At 45.4% G+C, this 21,965-nt stretch overlaps 1 protein-coding gene across 1 annotated transcript in view; it reads left to right on the top strand.

The window, feature by feature from the left end:
• The window catches only part of LOC144604098 (syntaxin-binding protein 4), a 123,671-nt gene that overhangs the window by 59,059 nt on the left and 42,647 nt on the right, over positions 1–21,965 (top strand). Inside the window, exons 4-8 of the mRNA XM_078418220.1 lie at positions 1,724–1,819; positions 12,022–12,091; positions 13,958–14,032; positions 19,698–19,783; positions 21,418–21,544. Of these exons, the coding sequence (XP_078274346.1) occupies positions 1,724–1,819; positions 12,022–12,091; positions 13,958–14,032; positions 19,698–19,783; positions 21,418–21,544 (454 nt within the window). The remainder of the gene's footprint in view (positions 1–1,723; positions 1,820–12,021; positions 12,092–13,957; positions 14,033–19,697; positions 19,784–21,417; positions 21,545–21,965) is intronic.

The following is a 21,965-nucleotide window of genomic DNA, read 5'->3' as shown; positions in this document are numbered from 1 at the left end:
TCATCAGCCATGGCACTGAATATATCAACAGGAACATCATAATACAACAAGGTTCGATCCTGACTACGGGCGCTGTCTGTAGGGAGTTTGTACGTTCTCCCCGTGACCTGCGTGGGTTTTTTCCGAGATCTTCGGTTTCCTCCCACACTCCAAAGACGTACAGGTATGTAGATTAATTGGTTGGGCAAATGTAAAAAAATAATAAAATAAATTTTAAAAAATAAAAAATTGTCCCTAGTGTGTGTAGGATAGTGTTAATGTGCGGGGATCGCTGGGCGGCGCGGACCCGGTGGGCCGAAGGGCCTGTTTCCGTGCTGTATCTCTAAATCTAAAAACAAAATCTAAAGATAAACAATTGGTTAGGCCATACCCAGTATATCTCCCGATTGCTAACATTTGAACTCGGCTCTCCATGGCCGCACTGACCTTTCTGTCTGGAGCCCCCTCTCTTGTCAGAGTGAGCCCACATGCAAACTGGAGGAACAGCATCTCAATGGTATGAACATTGAATTCTCCAATTTAGGTCAACTCTAACAACCCCCCCTCCCCTATGCCCCATCTGGACTCTCCCCTATTTCCCTGCTCCCTCGATCCATCCACACACATTCCTTCCTCTGGCTTCACAATTTGCAACTCTTCAATCCTTTTGTCTCAAACCTTTTTTAATTCTCTGCCCTTTGTCCAACCTCCCCTGACCTGTGTTCACCTATCACTCGCCAGGCTTTGTTCTGTCCCTCCTCTCTTCCAGCTATCTTTCCCCCTCCCCTACAATCAGTCTGAAGAAGGGTCCCGACCCGAAACGTCACCTATCCATGTTCTCCAGAGATGCTGCCTGATCCACTGAGTTACTCCGACACTTTTTTGTAAAACAGCATCTGCAGTTCCTAATTTCTAAAAACTGCTTATAAATCGTTTATAAAGCAAATACAATTATTTATAAGATTCATCAGGATGTTGCCTGGATTGGAGCAATTCAACTAAAAGAGATGATTGGAGAGACAGGGCTTGTTTTCCCTGGAATGGAGGAGGTGACTGATAGTGATAAACCAAGTTGTGAAGGAGTGGGGTTGATAGAATCCTTTTCCCTTAGAAGAGATGGCCAAATGAAGATGGTACAGGCCTAAGGTGAGATGTAGAAGGCTAAGAGGAGGAATGATTTTTGAGAGTCATTCTCTCAAACACTTCGACTGAGTGAGTGCTGGGGACAGCTTCTCTCACAACATTTAAGACGTATCTGGACCAGACCTTGAATTCTCAGGCAGAGAATGCTATAGACCAAATGCAAGTAAATGGCATCAGCATAGATAAATACAATGGGCAGCATGGACAAGATGGGTAGAAGGACCAGTTTCAATGCTGTGTGTCTATGACTTTCTGAAGATACTTTAAGGTTTGGTTGTATCCTCGTTCCCAATCAGAACTTGCTGATGAAACAAAAAATACAACCGACCAAAGTCGTCTCCAGAATAGTTCAGTGGTTATTTTAGGTTCAACTTAGGTTTAGGTTTATTATTGTCATGTGTATATCGAGGTACAGTGAAACGCTTTGTCTTGCCAGCTGTCCAACCAGATCAGATAATACTACGCATCAATACAATCAAGCTATATTCAGTAGTTAAACATTCTACACCTAGAATCATATTGTAATAAAATTATGTAATAGTATGTACATTGGCGAAATCACAATGCTGGTTGCTTGAAGATGATTACAATGTCTTTGCAGGGATTAAGGTTATTGGAGGAGTGAAGGAGCTGACTGGTGAAGAGTATGGACTATATGTGAAGAGAATTCTACCTGGTGGCCTTGCTTCAGTCGATGGTGAGTCTTTATCATTCTTATACCATGACACTCCCACCATCAACATAGGCAGTTATTCCTCTGCTCCAGCTAGCCTCTCCTGCGGAGTTCCACAAGGCTCCATCCTAGGCCCCATTCTCTTCTCTCTATACATGCTCCCCCTTGGCCAAATCATTCAAAGGCATGGCATTTCTTTCCACTGCTATGCCGATGACACTCAGTTTTACCTCCCCCTGAAACCCAACAACCAGTCAAATTTAAACAGCCTCTTACACTGCCTTGAGGATATAAAATGTTGGATGGCACAGAACTTCCTCCAATTGAACGAGAGCAAGTCTGAGGTCATCCTATTCGCCCCCCCCCCCCCCCCCCCCGACTCCATCAAATCGATAACAGGCAGTCTTGGAAGCCTATCCTGCCTAGTCAATAGACAATAGACAATAGACAATAGGTGCAGGAGTAGGCCATTTAGCCCTTCGAGCCAGCACCGCCATTCAATGCGATCATGGCTGATCACTCTCAATCAGTACCCCGTTCCTGCCTTCTCCCCATACCCCCTCACTCCGCTATCCTTAAGAGCTCTATCCAGCTCTCTCTTGAAAGCATCCAACGAACTGGCCTCCACTGCCTTCTGAGGCAGAGAATTCCACACCTTCACCACCCTCTGACTGAAAAAGTTCTTCCTCATCTCCGTTCTAAATGGCCTACCCCTTATTCTTAAACTGTGGCCCCTTGTTCTGGACTCCCCCAACATTGGGAACATGTTATCTGCCTCTAATGTGTCCAATCCCCTAATTATCTTATATGTTTCAATAAGATCCCCCCTCATCCTTCTAAATTCCAGTGTATACAAGCCCAATCGCTCCAGCCTTTCAACATACGACAGTCCCGCCATTCCGGGAATTAACCTAGTGAACCTACGCTGCACGCCCTCCATAGCAAGAATATCCTTCCTCAAATTTGGAGACCAAAACTGCACACAGTACTCCAGGTGCGGTCTCACCAGGGCCCGGTACAACTGTAGAAGGACCTCTTTGCTCCTATACTCAACTCCTCTTGTTACGAAGGCCAACATTCCATTGGCTTTCTTCACTGCCTGCTGTACCTGCATGCTTCCTTTCATTGACTGATGCACTAGGACACCCAGATCTCGTTGAACTCCCCCTCCTCCTAACTTGACACCATTCAGATAATAATCTGCCGTTCTATTCTTACTTCCAAAGTGAATAACCTCACACTTATCTACATTAAACTGCATCTGCCATGTATCCGCCCACTCACACAACCTGTCCAAGTCACCCTGCAGCCTTATTGCATCTTCCTCACAATTCACACTACCCCCCAACTTAGTATCATCTGCAAATTTGCTAATGGTACTTTTAATCCCTTCGTCTAAGTCATTAATGTATATCGTAAATAGCTGGGGTCCCAGCACCGAACGTTGCGGTACCCCACTGGTCACTGCCTGGCATTCCGAAAGCGACCCATTTATCCCCACTCTTTGCTTTCTGTCTGTCAACCAATTTTCTATCCATGTCAGTACCCTACCCCCAATACCATGTGCCCTAATTTTGCCCACTAATCTCCTATGTGGGACCTTGTCGAAGGCTTTCTGAAAGTCGAGGTACACCACATCCACTGACTCTCCCTTGTCAATTTTCCTAGTTACATCCTCAAAAAATTCCAGTAGATTTGTCAAGCATGATTTCCCCTTCGTAAATCCATGCTGACTCGGAATGATCCCGTTACTGCTATCCAAATGCTCAGCAATTTCGTCTTTTATAATTGACTCCAGCATCTTCCCCACCACTGATGTCAGACTAACTGGTCTATAATTACCCGTTTTCTCTCTCCCTCCTTTCTTAAAAAGTGGGATAACATTTGCTATCCTCCAATCCACAGGAACTGATCCTGAATCTATAGAACATTGAAAAATGATCTCCAATGCTTCCACTATTTCTAGAGCCACCTCCTTAAGTACTCTGGGATGCAGACCATCAGGCCCTGGGGATTTATCAGCCTTCAGTCCCATCAGTCTACCCAAAACCATTTCCTGCCTAAAGTGGATTTCCTTCAGTTCCTCCATCACCCTAGGTTCTCCGGCCCCTAGAACATTTGGGAGATTGTGTGTATCTTCCTCAGTGAAGACAGATCCAAAGTAACGGTTTAACTCGTCTGCCATTTCTTTGTTCCCCATAATAAATTCCCCTGCTTCTGTCTTCAAGGGACCCACATTTGCCTTGACTATTTTTTTCCTCTTCACGTACCTAAAAAAACTTTTGCTATCCTCCTTTATATTATTGGCTAGTTTACCCTCGTACCTCATCTTTTCTCCCCGTATTGCCTTTTTAGTTAACTTTTGTTGCTCTTTAAAAGAGTCCCAATCCTCTGTCTTCCCACTCTTCTTTGCTATGTTATACTTCCTCTCCTTAATTTTTATGCTGTCCTTGACTTCCCTTGTCAGCCACAGGTGCCTCTTACTCCCCTTAGAGTCTTTCCACCTCTTTGGAATAAATTGATCCTGCAACCTCTGCATTATTCCCAGGAATACCTGCCATTGCTGTTCTACCGTCTTCCCTGCTAGGGCCTCCTTCCAGTCAATTTTGGCCAGCTCCTGCCTCATGCCTCTGTAATCCCCTTTGCTATACTGTAATACCGACACTTCCGATTTTCCCTTCTGCCTTTCCATTTGCAGAGTAAAACTTATCATGTTGTGATCACTGCCTCCTAATGGCTCTTTTACCTCTAGTCCCCTTATCAGATCAGGATCATTACACAACACTAAATCCAGAATTGCCTTCTCCCTGGTAGGCTCCAGTACAAGCTGTTCTAAGAATCCATCTCGAAGGCACTCTACAAACTCTCTTTCCTGGGGTCCATTTCCAACCTGATTTTCCCAGTCTACCTGCATGTTGAAATCTCCTATAACCACCGTAGCATTACATTTTTGACACGCCAATTTTATCTCCTGATTCAACTTGCACCCTATGTCGAGGCTACTGTTTGGGGGCCTATAGATAACTCCCATTAGGGTCTTTTTACCCTTACAATTCCTCATTTCTATCCATACTGATTCAACATCTCCTGATTCTATGTCACCCCTTGCAAGGGAATGAATATCATTCCTTACCATCAGAGCAACCCCACCCCCTCTGCCCACCTGTCTGTCTTTTCTATACGTTGTGTACCCCTGAATATTCAGTTCCCAGCCCTGGTCCTCTTGTAGCCATGTCTCAGTGATCCCTACAACATCATACTTGCCCATGACTAACTGAGCCTCAAGCTCATCCACTTTATTTTTTATACTACGCGCATTTAAGTACAACACTTTAACTTCTGTATTTACCTCCCCTCTCACATCGTTCACAATTGGCCCTGCCCTTAATTTCTTTTCCCCTCTAGAACTTCTGTTCCCATTCTTCCGAGAGTCTTTTGCAATATCTCCTGTATTCCCTTTTACCTCATCTTCATATTCACAATTTGTTAACCCCTCCCCCCCACTACTTAGTTTAAAGCCACAGGTGTCACACTAGCAAACCTGCCTGCCAAACCGCATGTCAAAAACCTCGGCGTAAAAGCCAGCTTCTTCCAAAGTCGTACCATAGCTAAAATCAAACCTTTCCTCCAATTCGACGACACTGAAAAAATCATTCACGCTTTCATTTCCTCCCGCCAAGACTACTGCAACTCCCTATACACTGGGATCAGCCAATCTTCCCTGTCCCGCCTGCAACTGGTCCAAAACGCCGCAGCGAGACTCCTGACGGGTACCTGTAAAAGGGACCACATCACGCCGATTCTGGCCTCTCTCCACTGGCTCCCTGTACGGTACAGAATCAACTTCAAGCTCCTCCTATTCACATATAAAGCCCTAAATGGACATTCCCCCCCCTACATCAAAAATCTTCTAACCCACCTCTCTAACTCCAGGTCCCTCAGGTCGGCCGACTTGGGGCTACTCACTATCCCGTGGTCTAGGCTTCTCAGGGGTGACCGCGCTTTTGCGGTTGCAGCTCCTAGACTGTGGAACAGCATCCCTCTCCCCATCAGAACTGCCCCCTCCATCGACTCCTTTAAGTCCAGGCTCAAAACCTATTTCTACTCCCTAGCGTTTGAGGCTCATTGAGGAGGCGCTGTGAACTGTTTTGTATGTGCTGTTATGTTTGCGTGCTACTGTATGTTTCATTTTTTCCTTAGTACCTAATCAGATGTACAGCACTTTGGTCAACGTGGGTTGTTTTTAAATGTGCTATACAAATAAAATTGACTTGACTTGACCATCTGACAAGATGGGGATTAATTTTCACAAACGCTCATAACAAAATAAGAAATCTATCCATTTTTCCCTCACCACAGATTCCATCCATATACTTGCCACTGATTCTCTCCCCTCACTTGGCCAAACCAGACCAATCATTGTTCTGAAATAAAAACCCAATATGGCGATAATATTCAGCAGGTCAGGCAGCACCTGCAAAGAGAGAAACTGAGTTTAGTTTAGTTTAGCTTAGTTTAGTTTAGAGATACAGCAGGGAAACCGGCCCTTCGGCCCACCGAGTCCTTGCCGAACATTAATCACCCATTCACACTAATTATCCCACTACACACTTGGGGCAATTAACCTACAAATCCACAAGTCTTTGGGATGTGGGAGGAAATCGGAGCACCTGGAAGAAACCCACACGATCACAGAGAGAACGTGCAAGCTCCACATGGACAGCACCAGAAACCCTGGTCTCTGGCATTATGAGGCCACAGCTCTACTGCAGCACCAAATAAACAGTCAACAGATGCTGCTGAGTACTTCCAGTATTTTATTTTCTTTCAGATTTATAACATCTGCAGTTTTATTTTTGATTTCTGATTGAAATTCTGACCTGGATTCCTTCCCGTTCCACACGAACGCCTCTGTGTGTTGTGATGACGTGTGGGATCAAAAGAAAATGAGAAGTCATGGTGAGAAAAGGAGGATAGAAGTTTGAAAGGGACTCCTTCATTTATTAAAAATGAATCTTCAGGATCTTACACGACACACGATGACTGAATTTATCCACAGAATGATCTTACTGTGCAGACTCATCATCGCGGCCTACCTACTCTTGGGTTTCTCTAAGTTCCCAAACATGTTCTGGTTTCCATTGAGTTAAGAACTGAGGACCAAAGATAACAGATATGCTTGGGTGTCTTCTTGGGACTGAGGTGGCTCCGATTTCAAGCGCTTTACATGCGGGAGGATTCCACTGCCTTTTGTGTAACTATTGCAGGTTATGGATTCATAGAGAGATACAAGTACAAACGCACACACTCACACTCACACATAGACACACATGCACGCACGCACGCACACATGCACATACACACGCGCACACGCTCGCCAGCATACATGCGGCACACACATGTACACAAACACACATGCATGCACATGTACAAACATACACAGAAATAGGGCCATTAAGTTTACGCTAACTATCAACCACACATTTACATTCATCTCACTTTTTTGCGTCTTCACCATATACCCATCAACTAGATTCTGCCACTCGCATACACGAGGAGCAATATAGAGTGAAAATTAACCAGTTGCTGTGAGGCAACAACTCTAGTAGTTGTGCCACTGTGCCATGATTCTTGAGCAGCCAATAATGTTTGCCTGGGTCTTGCCCCTTGCAGGGTCAGGTCTGGGAACATGGCTGGAAGTACTGTTGGGGGGGACAGCCTACCTGGGGGCAACGACGGTGCCCGGGCCTCTGGCAAGGAGTCCGGCCCTGTTGCTCAGAAGGGTAGGGAAAGGAAGAGGAGAGCAGTAGTAATAGGGGACTCTATAGTGAGGGGGTCAGATAGGCGTTTCTGTGGACGCAGTCGGGAGACCCGGATGGTGGTTTGCCTCCCTGGTGCCGGTGTCCGGGATGTGTCTGAGCGTGTCCAGGATATCCTGAAAGGGGAGGGAGAGGAGCCAGAGGTCGTGGTACATATAGGTACCAACAATATAGGTAGGATAAGGGAAGAGGTCCTGAAAGGAGAATTCAGGGGGCTAGGAAGAGAGTTAAAAAAAAGGACTTCCAAAGTAATAATCTCAGGCTTACTGCCTGTGCCACGCGATAGTGAGAATAGGAATGGAGTGAGGTGGAGGATAAATACGTGGCTGAGGAACTGGTGCAGGGAGCAGGGTTTCAAGTTTCTGGATCATTGGGACCTCTTCTGGGGGAAGTATGACCTGTACAAAAAGGACGGGTTGCATCTGAACCCGAGGGGAACCAATATCCTGGCGGGGAGATTTGCTAAAATAACTGCGGAGACTTTAAACTAGTACGGTTGGGGGGAGGGACTCAAACACAGATAGCTAATAGGCAGTGTGTGAGGCAGGAGGCAGAAAAGGGAAACACTCAGACCCAATATGTAGGAGAGAAAGAAGGGAAAAGAAATAAACTGAGAATAAGAAATGATGGGTCCCTTAAATGTGTATATTTTAATGCTAGGAGCATTGTAAGAAAGGTGGATGAGCTTAGAGCCTGGATTGACATCTGGAAGTATGATGTTGTGGCGATCAGTGAAACATGGTTGCAGGAGGGTTGCGATTGGCAATTAAATATTCCAGGATTTCATTGTTTCAGATGTGATAGAATCGGAGGGGCAAGAGGTGGGGGTGTTGCATTGCTTGTCAGGGAGGATATCACAGCAGTGCTTTGGCAGGACAGACTAGAAGGCTCGATTAAGGAGGCTGTTTGGGTGGAACTCAGAAATGAGAAAGGTTTAGCAACACTTATAGGGGTGTATTATAGACCGCCAAATAGGGAACAAGAATTGGAAGAGCAAATATGTAAGGAGATAGCAGATATTAGTAGTAAGCACAGAGTGGTGATTGTGGGTGATTTCAATTTTCCGTATATAGACTGGGAATCACATTCTGTTAAAGGGCTGGATGGTTTGGAGTTTGTAAAATGTGTGCAGGATAGTTTTTTGCAGCAATACGTAGAGGTGCCTACCAGAGAAGGGGCAGTGTTGGACCTCCTGTTAGGAAATGAGATGGGTCAGGTGACGGAGGTATGTGTTGAGGAGCACTTTGGGTCTAGTGATCATAATGCCATTAGTTTCAATATCATTATGGAGAAGGCCAAATCTGGACCAAGGGTTGAGATTTTGGATTGGAGAAAGGCTAATTTTGAGGAGATGAGAAAGGATTTAAAAGGAGTGAAATGGATATAATAGAGAAATGGAGGATATTTAAAGGTGAAATTTTGAGAGTACAGAGTCTTTATGTCCCTGTTCGGTGGAAAGGAAAGAATAATAATTTGAAAGAGCCATGGTTTTCCAGGGAAATTGGACACTTGGTTCGGAAAAAGAGGGAGATATACAATAAATATAAGCGGCAGGGAGTAAATGAGGTTCTTGAGGAATACAAAGAATGTAAAAGGAATCTTAAAAAGGAAATTAGAAAAGCGAAAAAAAGATATGAGGCTGCTTTGGCAAGTAATGTAAAAGTAAACCCCAAGGGGTTCTACAGATATGTCAATAGCAAAAGGATAGTGAGGGATAAAATTGGTCCATTAGAGAGTCAGAGTGGACAGCTATGTGCTGAGCCGGAAGAAATGGGGGAGATATTAAACAATTTCTTTTCTTCGGTATTTACCGAGGAGAAGGATATTGAATTATGTGAGGTAAGCGAAACAAGTAGAGTAGTGATGGAAATTATGAGGATTAAAGAAGAGGAGGTACGGACACTTTTGAAGAATACAAAAGTGGATAAGTCTCCAGGTCCTGATAGGATATTCCCTAGGACATTGAGGGAAGTTAGTGCAGAAATAGCAGGGGCTATGACGGAAATATTTCAAACGTCATTAGAAACAGGGATGGTGCCGGAAGATTGGCACATTGCGCATGTTGTGCCTTTGTTTAAAAAAGGTTCTAAAAGTAAACCTAGCAATTATAGACCTATTAGTTTGACGTCTGTGGTGGGAAAATTAATGGAAAAGATACTTAGGGACAATATATATAATTATTTGGATAATCAAGGCCTGATTAGAAACAGTCAACATGGATTTGTGCCTGGAAGGTCATGTTTGACTAATCTTCTTGAATTTTTTGAAGAGGTTACCAGGGAAATTGATAAGGGCAAGGCTGTGGATGTTGTCTATATGGACTTCAGTAAGACATTTGACAAGGTTCCACATGGAAGGTTGATTAAGAAGGTTAAATCGTTGGGTATTAATAGTGAGGTTGCAAGATGGATTCAACAATGGCTGAATGGGAGATACCAGAGGGTAACGGTTGACAATTGTATGTCAGGTTGGAGGCCAGTGTCTAGTGGAGTGCCCCAAGGATCTGTGTTGGGTCCACTGTTGTTTGTCATTTACATTAATGATCTGGATGATGGTGTGGCAAATTGGATTAGTAAATATGCAGATGATACTAAGATAGGTGGAGTAGTTGATAGTGAGGTAGATTTTCAAAGTCTACAGAGAGACTTGGGCCTTTTGGAAGGGTGGGCTGAAAGATGGCAGATGGAGTTTAATGCTGATAAGTGTGAGGTGCTGCATTTTGGTAGGACAAATCAAAATAGGACGTACAGGGTAAATGGTAGGGAATTGAGGAATGCAGTGGAACAGAGGGATCTGGGAATAACTGTGCATTGTTCCCTGAAGGTGGAATCTCATGTGGATAGGGTGGTGAAGAAGGCGTTTGGTATGCTTGCCTTTATAAATCAGAGCATCGAGTATAGAAGTTGGGATGTAATGTTGAAATTGTACAGGGCATTGGTGAGGCCAAATCTGGAGTATGGTGTGCAGTTCTGGTCGCCAAATTATAGGAAGGATGTCGACAAAATGGAGAGGGTACAGAGGAGATTTACTAGAATGTTGCCTGGGTTTCAGCACTTAGGCTACAGAGAGAGGTTGAACAGGTTGGGTCTTTATTCTTTGGAGCGTAGAAGGTTGAGGGGGGACTTGATAGAGGTTTTTTAAATTTTGAGAGGGTCGGACAGAGTTGACGTGGGTAGGCTTTTCCCTTTGAGAGTGGGGAAGATTCCAACAAGGAGACATAGCTTCAGAATTGAGGGACAAAGGTTTAGGGGTAACATGAGGGGGAACCTCTTTACTCAGAGGGTTGTGGCTGTATGGAATGGGCTTCCGGTGGAAGTGGTGGAGGCTGGCTCGATTTTATTATTTAAGAGTAAATTGGATAGGTATATGGATAGGAGGGGATTGGAGGGTTATGGTCTGAGTGCAGGTAGATGAGACTAGGTCAGGGAGAATGGTCGGCGTGGACTGGTAGGGCCGGACAGGCCTGTTTCCATGCTGTAGTTGTTATATGTTATATGTTATATATGTTATATATCACCAGGCTAGGAACTGACATCACGTAGACTGATTCTGGTCATGCCATGGGATGGGTCCTACATGTGAATCTCCACTGCTCAGCAAAGGGCAGACTGTTGCTCTTGACTAGATGCTGTAGAAGAGGAAATGGTACAATCTCGTTTCCAAAATCGCATTCAATCACCCTCTCCAGAGTAATCAAAAAACGTCCAATGTGGGCATACACATTGACTGTCATACAGCGGTCTGGAGCACTGTCAGGCTGTCAGAGCAGCTGAAAATGTTCCTGAGACCATCACCTCTTCTAGCTAGTGCAACAGAATGTCAAATCTCTCCCAGACATGAGCATTTGTCCTCCAACGACCTAAATCCATCTCAAGTCCACCTTGCTGCCTCAAAGTAAGCATGCCCACAGATACTGGAGCCTACAGGTTTGGCCCTCCCCATCTCTCTTCACCGTTCAAAGATCAAAACCTAACTCATCTCAACCTTTCAATAAAGACACGGTGGCGCAGTGGTGGAGTTGCTGTCTTACAGCGCCGGAGACCCTGGTTCAATCCTGACTACGGGTTCTGTCTGTACGGAGTTAATATTTCTCCCCGTGACCTGCGTGGGTTTTCTCCAGGTGCTCCCGTTTCCTCTAATGCTCCAAAGATGTACAGGTTTGTGGGTTAATTGGCTTTGGTAAAATTAAAAATTGTCCCTAGTCTGTGTAGGATAGTGTAAGTATGCAGGGGTCGCTGGTCAGCATGGATTTGGTGGGCCGAAGGGCCTGTTTCTCCGCTGTATCTCTAAATTAAATTAAACTAAATTACAACATAAATGTTTGTGATAATAAGTTTCTACGGAATAAACCAAGGCGAGAATGTTTTCCAATTATTCTACATTATTCTGGTACTCCTTGTTTTGTAGGACGTCTGCAACCAGGAGACCAGATTCTTGAGGTTAACGGTGACAGTCTGGTGGGAGTGACAAATGAAAGGTACCGTAGGCAAAATACATGAAAACACTCTTGTTATCAAGCCTGTTCAGGATACAGATCTTAACTATTAAATGGCCAACCACAAGCTTTCAGATATGACATTTATACTTGCTTGTGTGTGAATGTGTGTGTGTGTGTGTGTGTGTGTGTATCTGTGTGTGTATCTATGTGTGTGTGTGTGCCTGTGTGTGTGTATCTGTGTGTGGGTGTGGCTGTGTGTATCTGTGTGTGTGTGTGTTTGTGTATGTTTGTGTGTGTGTGTGTGTATCTGTGTGTGTATCTATGTGTGTGTGTGTGTGCCTGTGTGTGTGTGTGTGTGTGTGTTTGTGTGTGTTTGTGTATGTTTGTGTATGTTTGTCTGTGTGTGTATCTGTGTGTGTGTGTGTGTGTGTGTGCCTGTGTGTGTGTATCTGTGGGTGGGTGTGGCTGTGTGTATCTGTGCGTGTTTGTGTGTGTGTGTGTGAGTGTTTGTGTGTGTGTGTGTGTGTGTGTGTGTGTGTGTGTGTGTGTGGGTGGGTGTATCTGTGTGTGTATCTATGTGTGTGTGTGTGCCTGCGTGGGTGTATCTGTGTGTGGGTGTGGCTGTGTGTATCTGTGTGTGTTTGTGTGTGTGAGTGAGTGTGTGTGTGTGTGTATGTGTGTGTGTATCTGTGTGTGTGTATCTGTGTGTGTGTATCTATGTGGGTGTGTGTGCCTGTGTGTGTGTATCTGTGTGTGGGTGTGGCTGTGTGTATCTGTGTGTGTGAGTGAGTGTGTGTGTGTATCTGTGTCTGTTTATTTGTGTCTGTGTGTACTTGTGTTTAAGTAGTTATTTCAATAGTTATAAAATCATTGTGATGCACAGAAAGGCACTGGAAAGATGTTGTTTGAATACCTGCCATTTTTCCATGTGCTTTTCTACTCCAGTGATCTGATTCCTTAAATACATCCACATCCAAGGCTGAGATGAACTGAATTTTAAACTGTAGCGGTTTTGAAGCTTCTGGGGAACAGACAGGAAAATGTAGGTAGAGACACAAGAAATTACACTTGTTATAATCTTGTGTAAATCGCAAAGCGCTGGAGGAACTCGACTGGTCAAGCAGCATCTCTGGAGGGAGTCTGAAGAAGGGACCCTACCCAGAACGTCACCCATTTTCTTTCACCAGAGATGCTGCTTGACCCGCTGAGTTACTCCAGCACTTTGTGTCTATCTCAGGAGGGAATGAACAGATGACGTTTTGGATCAGGACCTTCTTCAGGCTGATTGTAGCAGGGAGAAGAAAGCTGGAGTAGAGGTGGGGGTGGGACACAGCCAGGTAAGTGGCAGGTGACTACAGGTGAGGCAGATGGGTGGACAAAGGCGAGAGGTGAAAAGCAGACAAAAGGGTGTCAGAGAAGGAAAGAAGAGGAGTGAAAGGTAAAGCTAGAGGGAGGAAAATAGATGGAAGATGAGGGGGGGGGGAGAAAGGAGGGGAGGAGGGGGATAGTGAGGGAAATTGATCCACACTAAAGTGGGAGGTGGTTTGCGTGGGAAAGAGAGTGGGGAGATTTATTATCTAAAATCGTGGAATTCAATGTTCATTCCGTTGGGTTGTAAGCTACCCAAGTGGACGATCACGTGATGATCCTGCAGTTTCCGTGTGGCCTTACTGTGGCAATGGTGTTAAGAGTTAGCAATGTAGTTGGAGTTAGATCAGCCATGATCTTATTAGGTAACAGAGCTTGAGGGTGTGTATAACATACTTCAATTACTTTTGTCCGTATTGTTTCAGGGATATGTTGAAACCAGGGAGTAAATCTCCATCTTTAGCTCCATATAGCCAGTCAAGCACTGGAGGTGTATCATCCACTTTGGTAATATTCCTGGATCTTTCTCATTTCTAGCGCAGTGGAAATCCTTCGAGCTGCCTCTTCATCCAATAACGTGAGGTTGATGATTGCAAGGGATGAACAGGGCAGGTGAGAAAACGTAAACCATTAAAATGTTGTCTCATCTGCAGCCTCCTTGAAACTATCTTACTTTCCCCACTCATCCCACATATATTGATAATACAATTCTGCACTAATTTTCATATAGGTTAGTTTATTGGTACAGCATGGAAACTGGCCCTTCAGCCCACCGAGTCTGCCGTTGATCAACCGTTCACACTAGTTATCCCACTGGACACTAGGGACAATTTACGGAGGGCAATTATTCTACAAACCCACACCTCTTTGCAATGTTGGGGGAGGCCAGAGCACCCAGAGGGAAGCCACACGTTCACAGGGAGAACATTTTAGACGCCACAGAGGCAGCACCCGAGGTCAAGATCGAGCCTGGGTCTCTACCACTGTGTCCCTGCACTGCTGTTGGTCATGACTATGGTTGGATTTGAACACAAAGTTGGTCACAAAACGATTTTTTTTGCCACTCTGCGACCCCCTGCAAAACTCTCCAAGAACGGTCTGTGCATTTTACCTCCACCATATTCATGATCAACATTCACTCTCCATCAGCTCCACTGATAGAAACCATGGGGTAAAATCATTCTGCTGTCATTTTCAACGCAAGTTGATGTAGGTGTTGCAAACAATAGCATTGGCAGAAGGAATCACATGTCCAGTGCACTTCCAGAGGCATTGTCGTTTACTGTGGAAATTGGTGCGCAGGGGGTTAACTATAAAGCAGATTGGGACTTGTAATAGAAATGAGTTGCCTGGATTGAACAAAATGGGGTTTTGACCTGATGCATAGATATGCTAGGTCAAACTGCTTATTGGAAGATGAAGACAATCACCATTTGGGCAGGTAGCCAGGTGCATGGATTACAGTGCAAGGACTGAGATATAAGCTTCATGCCTCTCATTCAGCAAATTCCATCTTAAAATAAAATCCCTAAATATATGTACACACCGAGACAATAGTCGGTGAGGATTAAGCTCAGCATTTAAAAGGACCATGCTGCAATAGAACGAGACGTGTTCATCTATCATCAGCGGGTCTCAAAGGTTATTGAATATTTTTTCAAATGTTGTCGCTGTTGCGTTAGGAAATGATTCGGTTAATTTAAGCACAGCCTTCTCCAAAAAAAAACAGGAGTGAAATAACAAGTAAATCAATCTCTTTTAAGGATAAAAATAGAAAATGCTGGAAGTACTCAGCAGGTCAGGGAAGATTTGCGGAGGGGGAAACAGAGTTAATATTTTAAGTCAATGACCTTTAATTAGAACTGGATTAATGAGTCTGAAGAAGGGTCCCGACCTGAAGCGTTGCCAATCCATGTTCCATAGAGATGCTGCCTGACCCATTGAGTTACTCCACTTTGAGTCCTTTTTTGGAAGTGCTCATTAGAGTCCCAATGGTCCCTCTTTGTTCTCAGCGGCCTGACCGTCTCTCCATGGTGGGTCCTCGGCCCACCATATCTTTTGCTGCTTCTCCTTGCCCTGGCCACCTCTCCTCCTCAGACGGTTCGCCAGTGAGCCATCCCTCTCCTCTCCGGCCCATCAGCTTTCGTGCCCCAGAGGGCACCTCCCTTAGCCGACCTTGAAGGCGCGGAAGGTTAGAGACCCCCTTCCCCTTCCCCCGGACCTCCTCCTAACGGCCCTTTGTCCAACGTGGAAATATTCATAAAGTGATTTTCTCCCAGTTGTTTAGGCAATGAATGGTTTGATCTCCAAATTTGAGGAAGGATATTCTTGCTATTGAGGGCGTGCAGCGTAGGTTTACTAGGTTAATTCCCGGAATGGTGGGACTATCATATGTTGAAAGACCGGAGCGACTAGGCTTGTATAAACTGGAATTTAGAAGGATGAGAGGAGATCTTATCAAAACGTATAAGATTATTAAGGGGTTGGACACGTTAGAGGCAGGAAACATGTTCCCAATGTTGGGGGAGTCCAGAACAAGGGGCCACAGTTTAAGAATAAGGGGTAGGCCATTTAGAACTGAGATGAGGAAAAACTTTTTCAATCAGAGAGTTGTGAATCTGTGGAATTCTCTGCCTCAGAAGGCAGTGGAGGCCAATTCTCTGAATGCATTCAAGAGAGAGCAGAGTCAGGGGGTATGGGGAGAAGGCAGGAACGGGGTACTGATTGAGAATGATCAGCCATGATCACATTGAATGGCGGTGCTGGCTCGAAGGGCCGAATGGCCTCCTCCTGCACCTATTGTCTATTGTCTATTGGTAGCAAAGATAAGGAAAGCTTGTTGGTTTCAATTAAGGTTAAGTGGAAAGTTTGTTAATTGGAAGAGGGGGTGAGACCAATAAACAGTCAAATCTCCTGGGGGGGGGGGATCTGGCTGAAATGCTGCAGAGTGACCACCACATGGTGATAATACCTGCCCTGGAGCTTGGTTGAGGATTAATGGGCACCACTTCCATTAGTAGGAAGGAACTGCAGAAGCTGGTTTACATTGATAGACACTAAATGTTGGAGTAACTCAGCGGGACAAGCAGCCTATCTGGAGAGAAGGAATGGGTGACATTTCGGGTCGAGACCCTTCTTCGGACGAATGGTCTCAACCTGAAACGTCACCCATTCCTTCTCTCCAGAGATGCTGCCAGACCCACTGAGTTACTCCAGCTTTTTTTATCTATATCCGCTTCAATGGCCTCTCTTTAAAAAAACTTCTGCAGGTTCATCGTCCTCAGTATTACCCCAGATCCCTGGGTGATGTCATTGCCTCTAACCCACCCCGAGTGTCCTGAGGTGGAAATGTAGAGCATGTTGTTGGCACATTGTATCAGTCGCCACCATAAAATGATCAGTTAGAGTGCCCTGCTTACCCCCTCCACCAACCCCACTCGCCCCTCAGCCTCCATGTGGCCAAACTCAGCCTCTCCCACTCCCAGTTGCCATGGTGAGACAACTCCTCCCACTGCTAAGTACAGTGATTCAATGGTTCAATGGTGCTTCATTGTCACATGTGCAAAGTGCAAACGCACAGTGAAATTCTTGCCTTCCAAACAGTCCGGTAGAGTATCACCATACCACCCCCAATTGGCAATTGTACAGAACTAGTTTCCTGAGCCCGCTTGCAAGAGACGCCATGTTTGGCACCATTTTCCAAGTCTAGACCATGCTCCAGTTGTTAAGCCTGATTTAGGCAAGTCCCAGGCTGCTATGGGGCCTCCAGCCATTGCCTTCCTCAGTCGACCAGCAGCCTTCATCCTCTCCTCGCCCGTCCTCCTTTGTTTCCCGGGGGGGGCCTCCAGCAGCCGACCTTGAGGGCACGGTAGGACGGATCCTGGTTCCCTCTCCTCTTGTACCAGCCTCGCTCCTCTCCCATGACATCCGTCATTGTCCCCGGCTCCATCCTCCCGGTCTCTGGTCTTCAGGGTCAGATTGATGAGGATTAATGGCCACCGCTTCAATCAGTTGGAAGGAACTGCAGATGCTGGTTTACATCAATGGCACAAAATGTCTATAGGTATAAGGACTTCATTGGACTTTGGTACTTGTGACAGACAGTACAGTATCATTGAATTGAATTGAATCATTGAATCTTAGCATTCAACGATCTTCATTGAGTATCCAAACGCCCAGAAGAGACTTCTTTCACCGTTAGGCCGACGGGCATCACTGCAGACCCTGTGTATTCAGGCTCCCATTGAAGACTGGTTCTCAATTGCAATAATTGACAGCCACACCCGTCCATAAGCCTTGAACGATGTCCCACTCCTAACAATCTGTAACAATATTAATCAGTTAATAAGAACAGCTCTCTGTCAAATATTTACTTCAGTCAGTGTTTGCTGCCCCACTACGTACACATTGTTTGGAATTCCCCCTTAAACTTCCCTATTTCCGGGGATCTGCAAACATACATGACATTGTGTTTAGCCCAAAGTCAACACCTTGACGCACATCTGATAGTGTATTTGGCAGTGTTGCCTGATGGTTGTATCAGCTTGATATATTCTTATCAGGCCTGCTGGCCTCTGCTGCCCTGGGTTAGTATCAGAGAACAGTTGGACATTGTTGAGTTGTCTCGCAGAAAGGCCGTGAGTCTCATTCATCATGGGGCACGGTGGTGCAGCTGTGGAGTCACTGCCTCACAGCGCCAAGAACCCGGGTTCCATCCTGACTACGGGTTCTGTCTGTACAGAGTTTATACGTTCTCCCCATGACCGCGTGGGTATTCTCCAGGATCTCCGGTTTCCTCCCACATTTCAAAGATGTGCAGGTTTGTAGGTTAATTGGCTCAGTATAATTGTAAATTATCCCTAATGTGTGTAGCGTGCGGGGATCGCTGGTCTGCGCAGACTCGGTGGGCCGAAGGGCCTGTTTCCACGCTGTATCTCCAAAACTAAAAACAAAAAAACTAATCATGTGATCTGCTCACTTTAGAACTTTCATTTACTTCCTTGTTGCTATAGTCTGTATGAGGACTGGGCAGTGACCCAGCAGGTTCTCTGATACTAACCCAGGGCAGTGAAGACAGCAACAGATAAAGGCCTGAGGAACTCAGTGAGTCAGGCAGAGGGATGGTGGACGTTTCGGGTCAAGACCTTGCAACAGGTAGTGCAGCTGCTTGACAGCTCCAGTATCCTGGGTTTGGCCCTGACCTCTGGTGCTGCCTGTCTGCTCCTTGTGGCCACATGGGCTTCCCATGGCTGCTCTGGCTTCCTCCCACATCCCTGATTGGAAAGGTATTCGCTCATTGCAAATTGTCCCTCGTCTGCATCGAACATGGAACATGAGATATTGAACAGTACAGCCCAGGAACAGGCCCTTCGGCCTAGAATGTCTATGTCGAACATGATTCATCGGAATGGGGGAAAGGGGAAAATGACTTTGTTTAAAGTTTCAACAAAGAGTGTGTGCTGAGATGTACATTAAATAGAGCACACAACATAGAACAGGCCTTCTTCTCACAAGGTCCGTGCCGAACATGACGCTAAGTTAAACTAATCTCCACTACCACCAAAGGTAGACACAAAATGCTGGAGTAACTAAGCATCTCTGGAGAAAAGGAATAGTTGACCTTTTGGGTCGAAACCCTGCTTCAGAAACATCACTTTTTCTGCAGAGATGCTGCCTGACCTGCAGAGTTACTCCAGCATTTTGTATCTGTCTCCGGTGTAAACCAGCATCTGCAGTTCCTTCCTCCACTACCAGCATGTGGTCCATATTCCCTCCATGCCTTCTATAACCATGTGCCTATCTAAAACCTGCTTGAATGTCACTTTCACATGTGCCTCTACCACCAACCCTGGCAGCAGGTTTCAGCTACCTCCCTGTGAAACAATCTTGCCCTGCATCCTAAACCTTGAGCCTCTCACCTTAATGCTATTCCCTCTAGCCCTCTGGTCTTTGACATTTCCACCCTGCGAAAAAAAAGTCAAACTTCTATGCTTCTCATCATTTTATATAGTTCCATCGAGTCTCCCCTCCTCCTTCAGCAAAAACAATCCAACTTTGTCCAAGCTCCCTAATGCCATTTAATCCAGGCAGCATTCTGGTAAACTCACTCGGCCATCCTCTCCACTCTCCGGAGTGGGTTATGGCTCGACAGCCCGTGAAGCGAGAGGCAGGAATGATAGCGATAGCCCACAGCCAACACCACAATGATATTTTGTTTGGTATTTTAAAACAGCTGGGACATGCACCTGACACCAGAATTCCATTGCATTTCTAACAGGCGAGAATTTTCAGAATTATTGGAGAACCATGGGTCCAGGAGCAGCACTGGATCAGCCCGGAATTCTCCCACCCGACAAGGGACTAGTAAGTTCCATGTTTTTGTATGACGTTGCTGGGCATTTCTGAGCATTGCCAAACACTGTAATCCCCTGCATTGTTTTTTAAATTTTTCTTAGCAGTCGTACCTGCCTGAGTTCCCGCCACACCTCAACTCCACCCACATCCTATCTGACATTGCGGGGGAGGATGGGGGCGGGCTGTCAGCTACGAAGCGAGCACTTTCAGCAGGAAGAAGTCTCCCCAGAGCCAACCACAGATATCTTTAGATGCAGACAGTGGGTGCTTTTCCCAAAGTGGAGGCAAGTCCGCAAAACTCTTGAAGCTCAGTATCACCGCAGCTGCAGGTTGTGAGATAGAGCTTGTCATTTCCTCTGGGAACTACCTTCCACCAGCACTGCCTTTACAGAGGCTGCTTCCCAGCACTGCCTCTACGGGGGCTGTTCACTGACAGGTATTTCGCCACTGAAATGCAGGCACATAATGAATATCAACTGCATACCAAAGGCCACATACCAGTTATTCTTTTGCGATTCATATATAAATATGAGGCATTTACAAGTTCCCCCATGTGAAGACATGTGAAAGTCCCCTCCTTCTTTGTCAAAGGTTGAGTTGGATCGAGTTTAGTCTATTGTCACGTGTACCAAAGTACAGTGAAAAGCTTTTGTTGCTTGCTAACCAGTCAGCGGAAAGACAATACATGATTACAATCGAGCCGTCCACAGTGTACAGATACAGGTACAATGATAAAGGGAATAACGTGAATACCCTTTAGTGCAAGGTAAAGTCAGTAAAGTCCGATCAAAGATAGTCCAAGCGTCTCCAAAGAGGTAGATCGTAGCGCAGGACTGCTCTCTAGTTGTTGGTAGGATGGTTTAGTTGCATGATAACTGCTGGGAAGAAACTGTCCCCGAATCTGTAAGTGTGCTTTTTCACACTGCTGTACCTTTAGCCTGATGGAAGAGGGAGTGGCTGGGGTGTGACATTCCTTGATCACGCTGCTGGCCTTGCCAAGGCAGCGTGAGCTGTAAATGGGACTGAGTGAAATTTCACACTGTGGAAATTCAGCAGCTCCAGAGGTGCCATAGTTAATATCTGCATTCGCCTGCCATTGTTTTGTTTTTACATAACATTTAATGTCGCTGGTGTCCTTTAGAATGGTGGGCGGACATTTGGATCCTGCACTGCACATAACAACATGAAGTCAGCGATTTTTATGTTCATGTTCATACGTCATTGGAGTAGAGGTGGGCCATTCGGCCCATTGAGTCTACTTTTCCATTCAAGTGTGGCTGATCTATCTTCACCTCTCAACCCCATTCTCCTGCCATCTCCCCATAATAATAATAATAATAATAATAAGCATTTATTTTATATAGCGCCTTATCAGGTGCTCAAAGCGCTTTACATAAACAATCAAACATAAAAACAAACAGACAAACTATCCTAACGGAGAATAACCCTTGATACCCGTACTAATCAAGTATCTGTCACTCTCGTTGTTTTTTAATTGTTATAAATGATTTCCTTCGTCTTGCTTCCTGGTGTTCAAGGTGACTGTAGGCAAGCAACGTAGTGTTTATGTAGAAAATATGAGATTAGGATTGCATCTCATTTATTAATTCTCCTTTTCCCGTTTCGTTTTGGATTTGGAACAGGCAGATCTTTACTCAGGACATCGTCCGGAAGCTCACTGACTTCACTGAGCTCTCGACTGCTGAGCCCAATGAGTTCTCGCCACTCATCTAACGGGAACACCGCAAGTTTACTTTGTTCCAATGCACCGTACGTCCGAAGTCTCTCTGTCAATTCTTGCGTGGCACTCACTTTCATTGTTTCCTCGTCTAATTCTGGTGTACACAGAGTTCTGAATCAGGGCAACCAGTTGGCACAGTGCTGTGGAGCCCGTCACTCAATGTGGTGAGCACGTAAAACTTTGGGCCCTAGCACATGGTTTAGTTCCAACTATTACTGATCAAAACCTCCTGGTGAATCATAGACATAGTATAAACAAGGATATAAACAAGTCTGAAGAAGGGTCTCGACCCGAAACGTCACCCATTCCTTCTCTCCCGAGATGCTGCCTGACCTGCTGAGTTACTCCAGCATTTTGTGAATAAATCGATTTGTACCAGCATCTGCAGTTATTTTCGTATAAACAAGGATGTCATTCAACCCGGAAGATAGGCACAACAAGCTGGAGTAA

Source organism: Rhinoraja longicauda, chromosome 21 (assembly GCF_053455715.1).
Source record: "Rhinoraja longicauda isolate Sanriku21f chromosome 21, sRhiLon1.1, whole genome shotgun sequence".
NCBI lineage: Eukaryota > Metazoa > Chordata > Chondrichthyes > Rajiformes > Arhynchobatidae > Rhinoraja > Rhinoraja longicauda.
The sequence above is the reverse complement of the archived record's forward strand: the minus strand, read 5'-3'. Positions and strand labels throughout refer to the sequence as shown.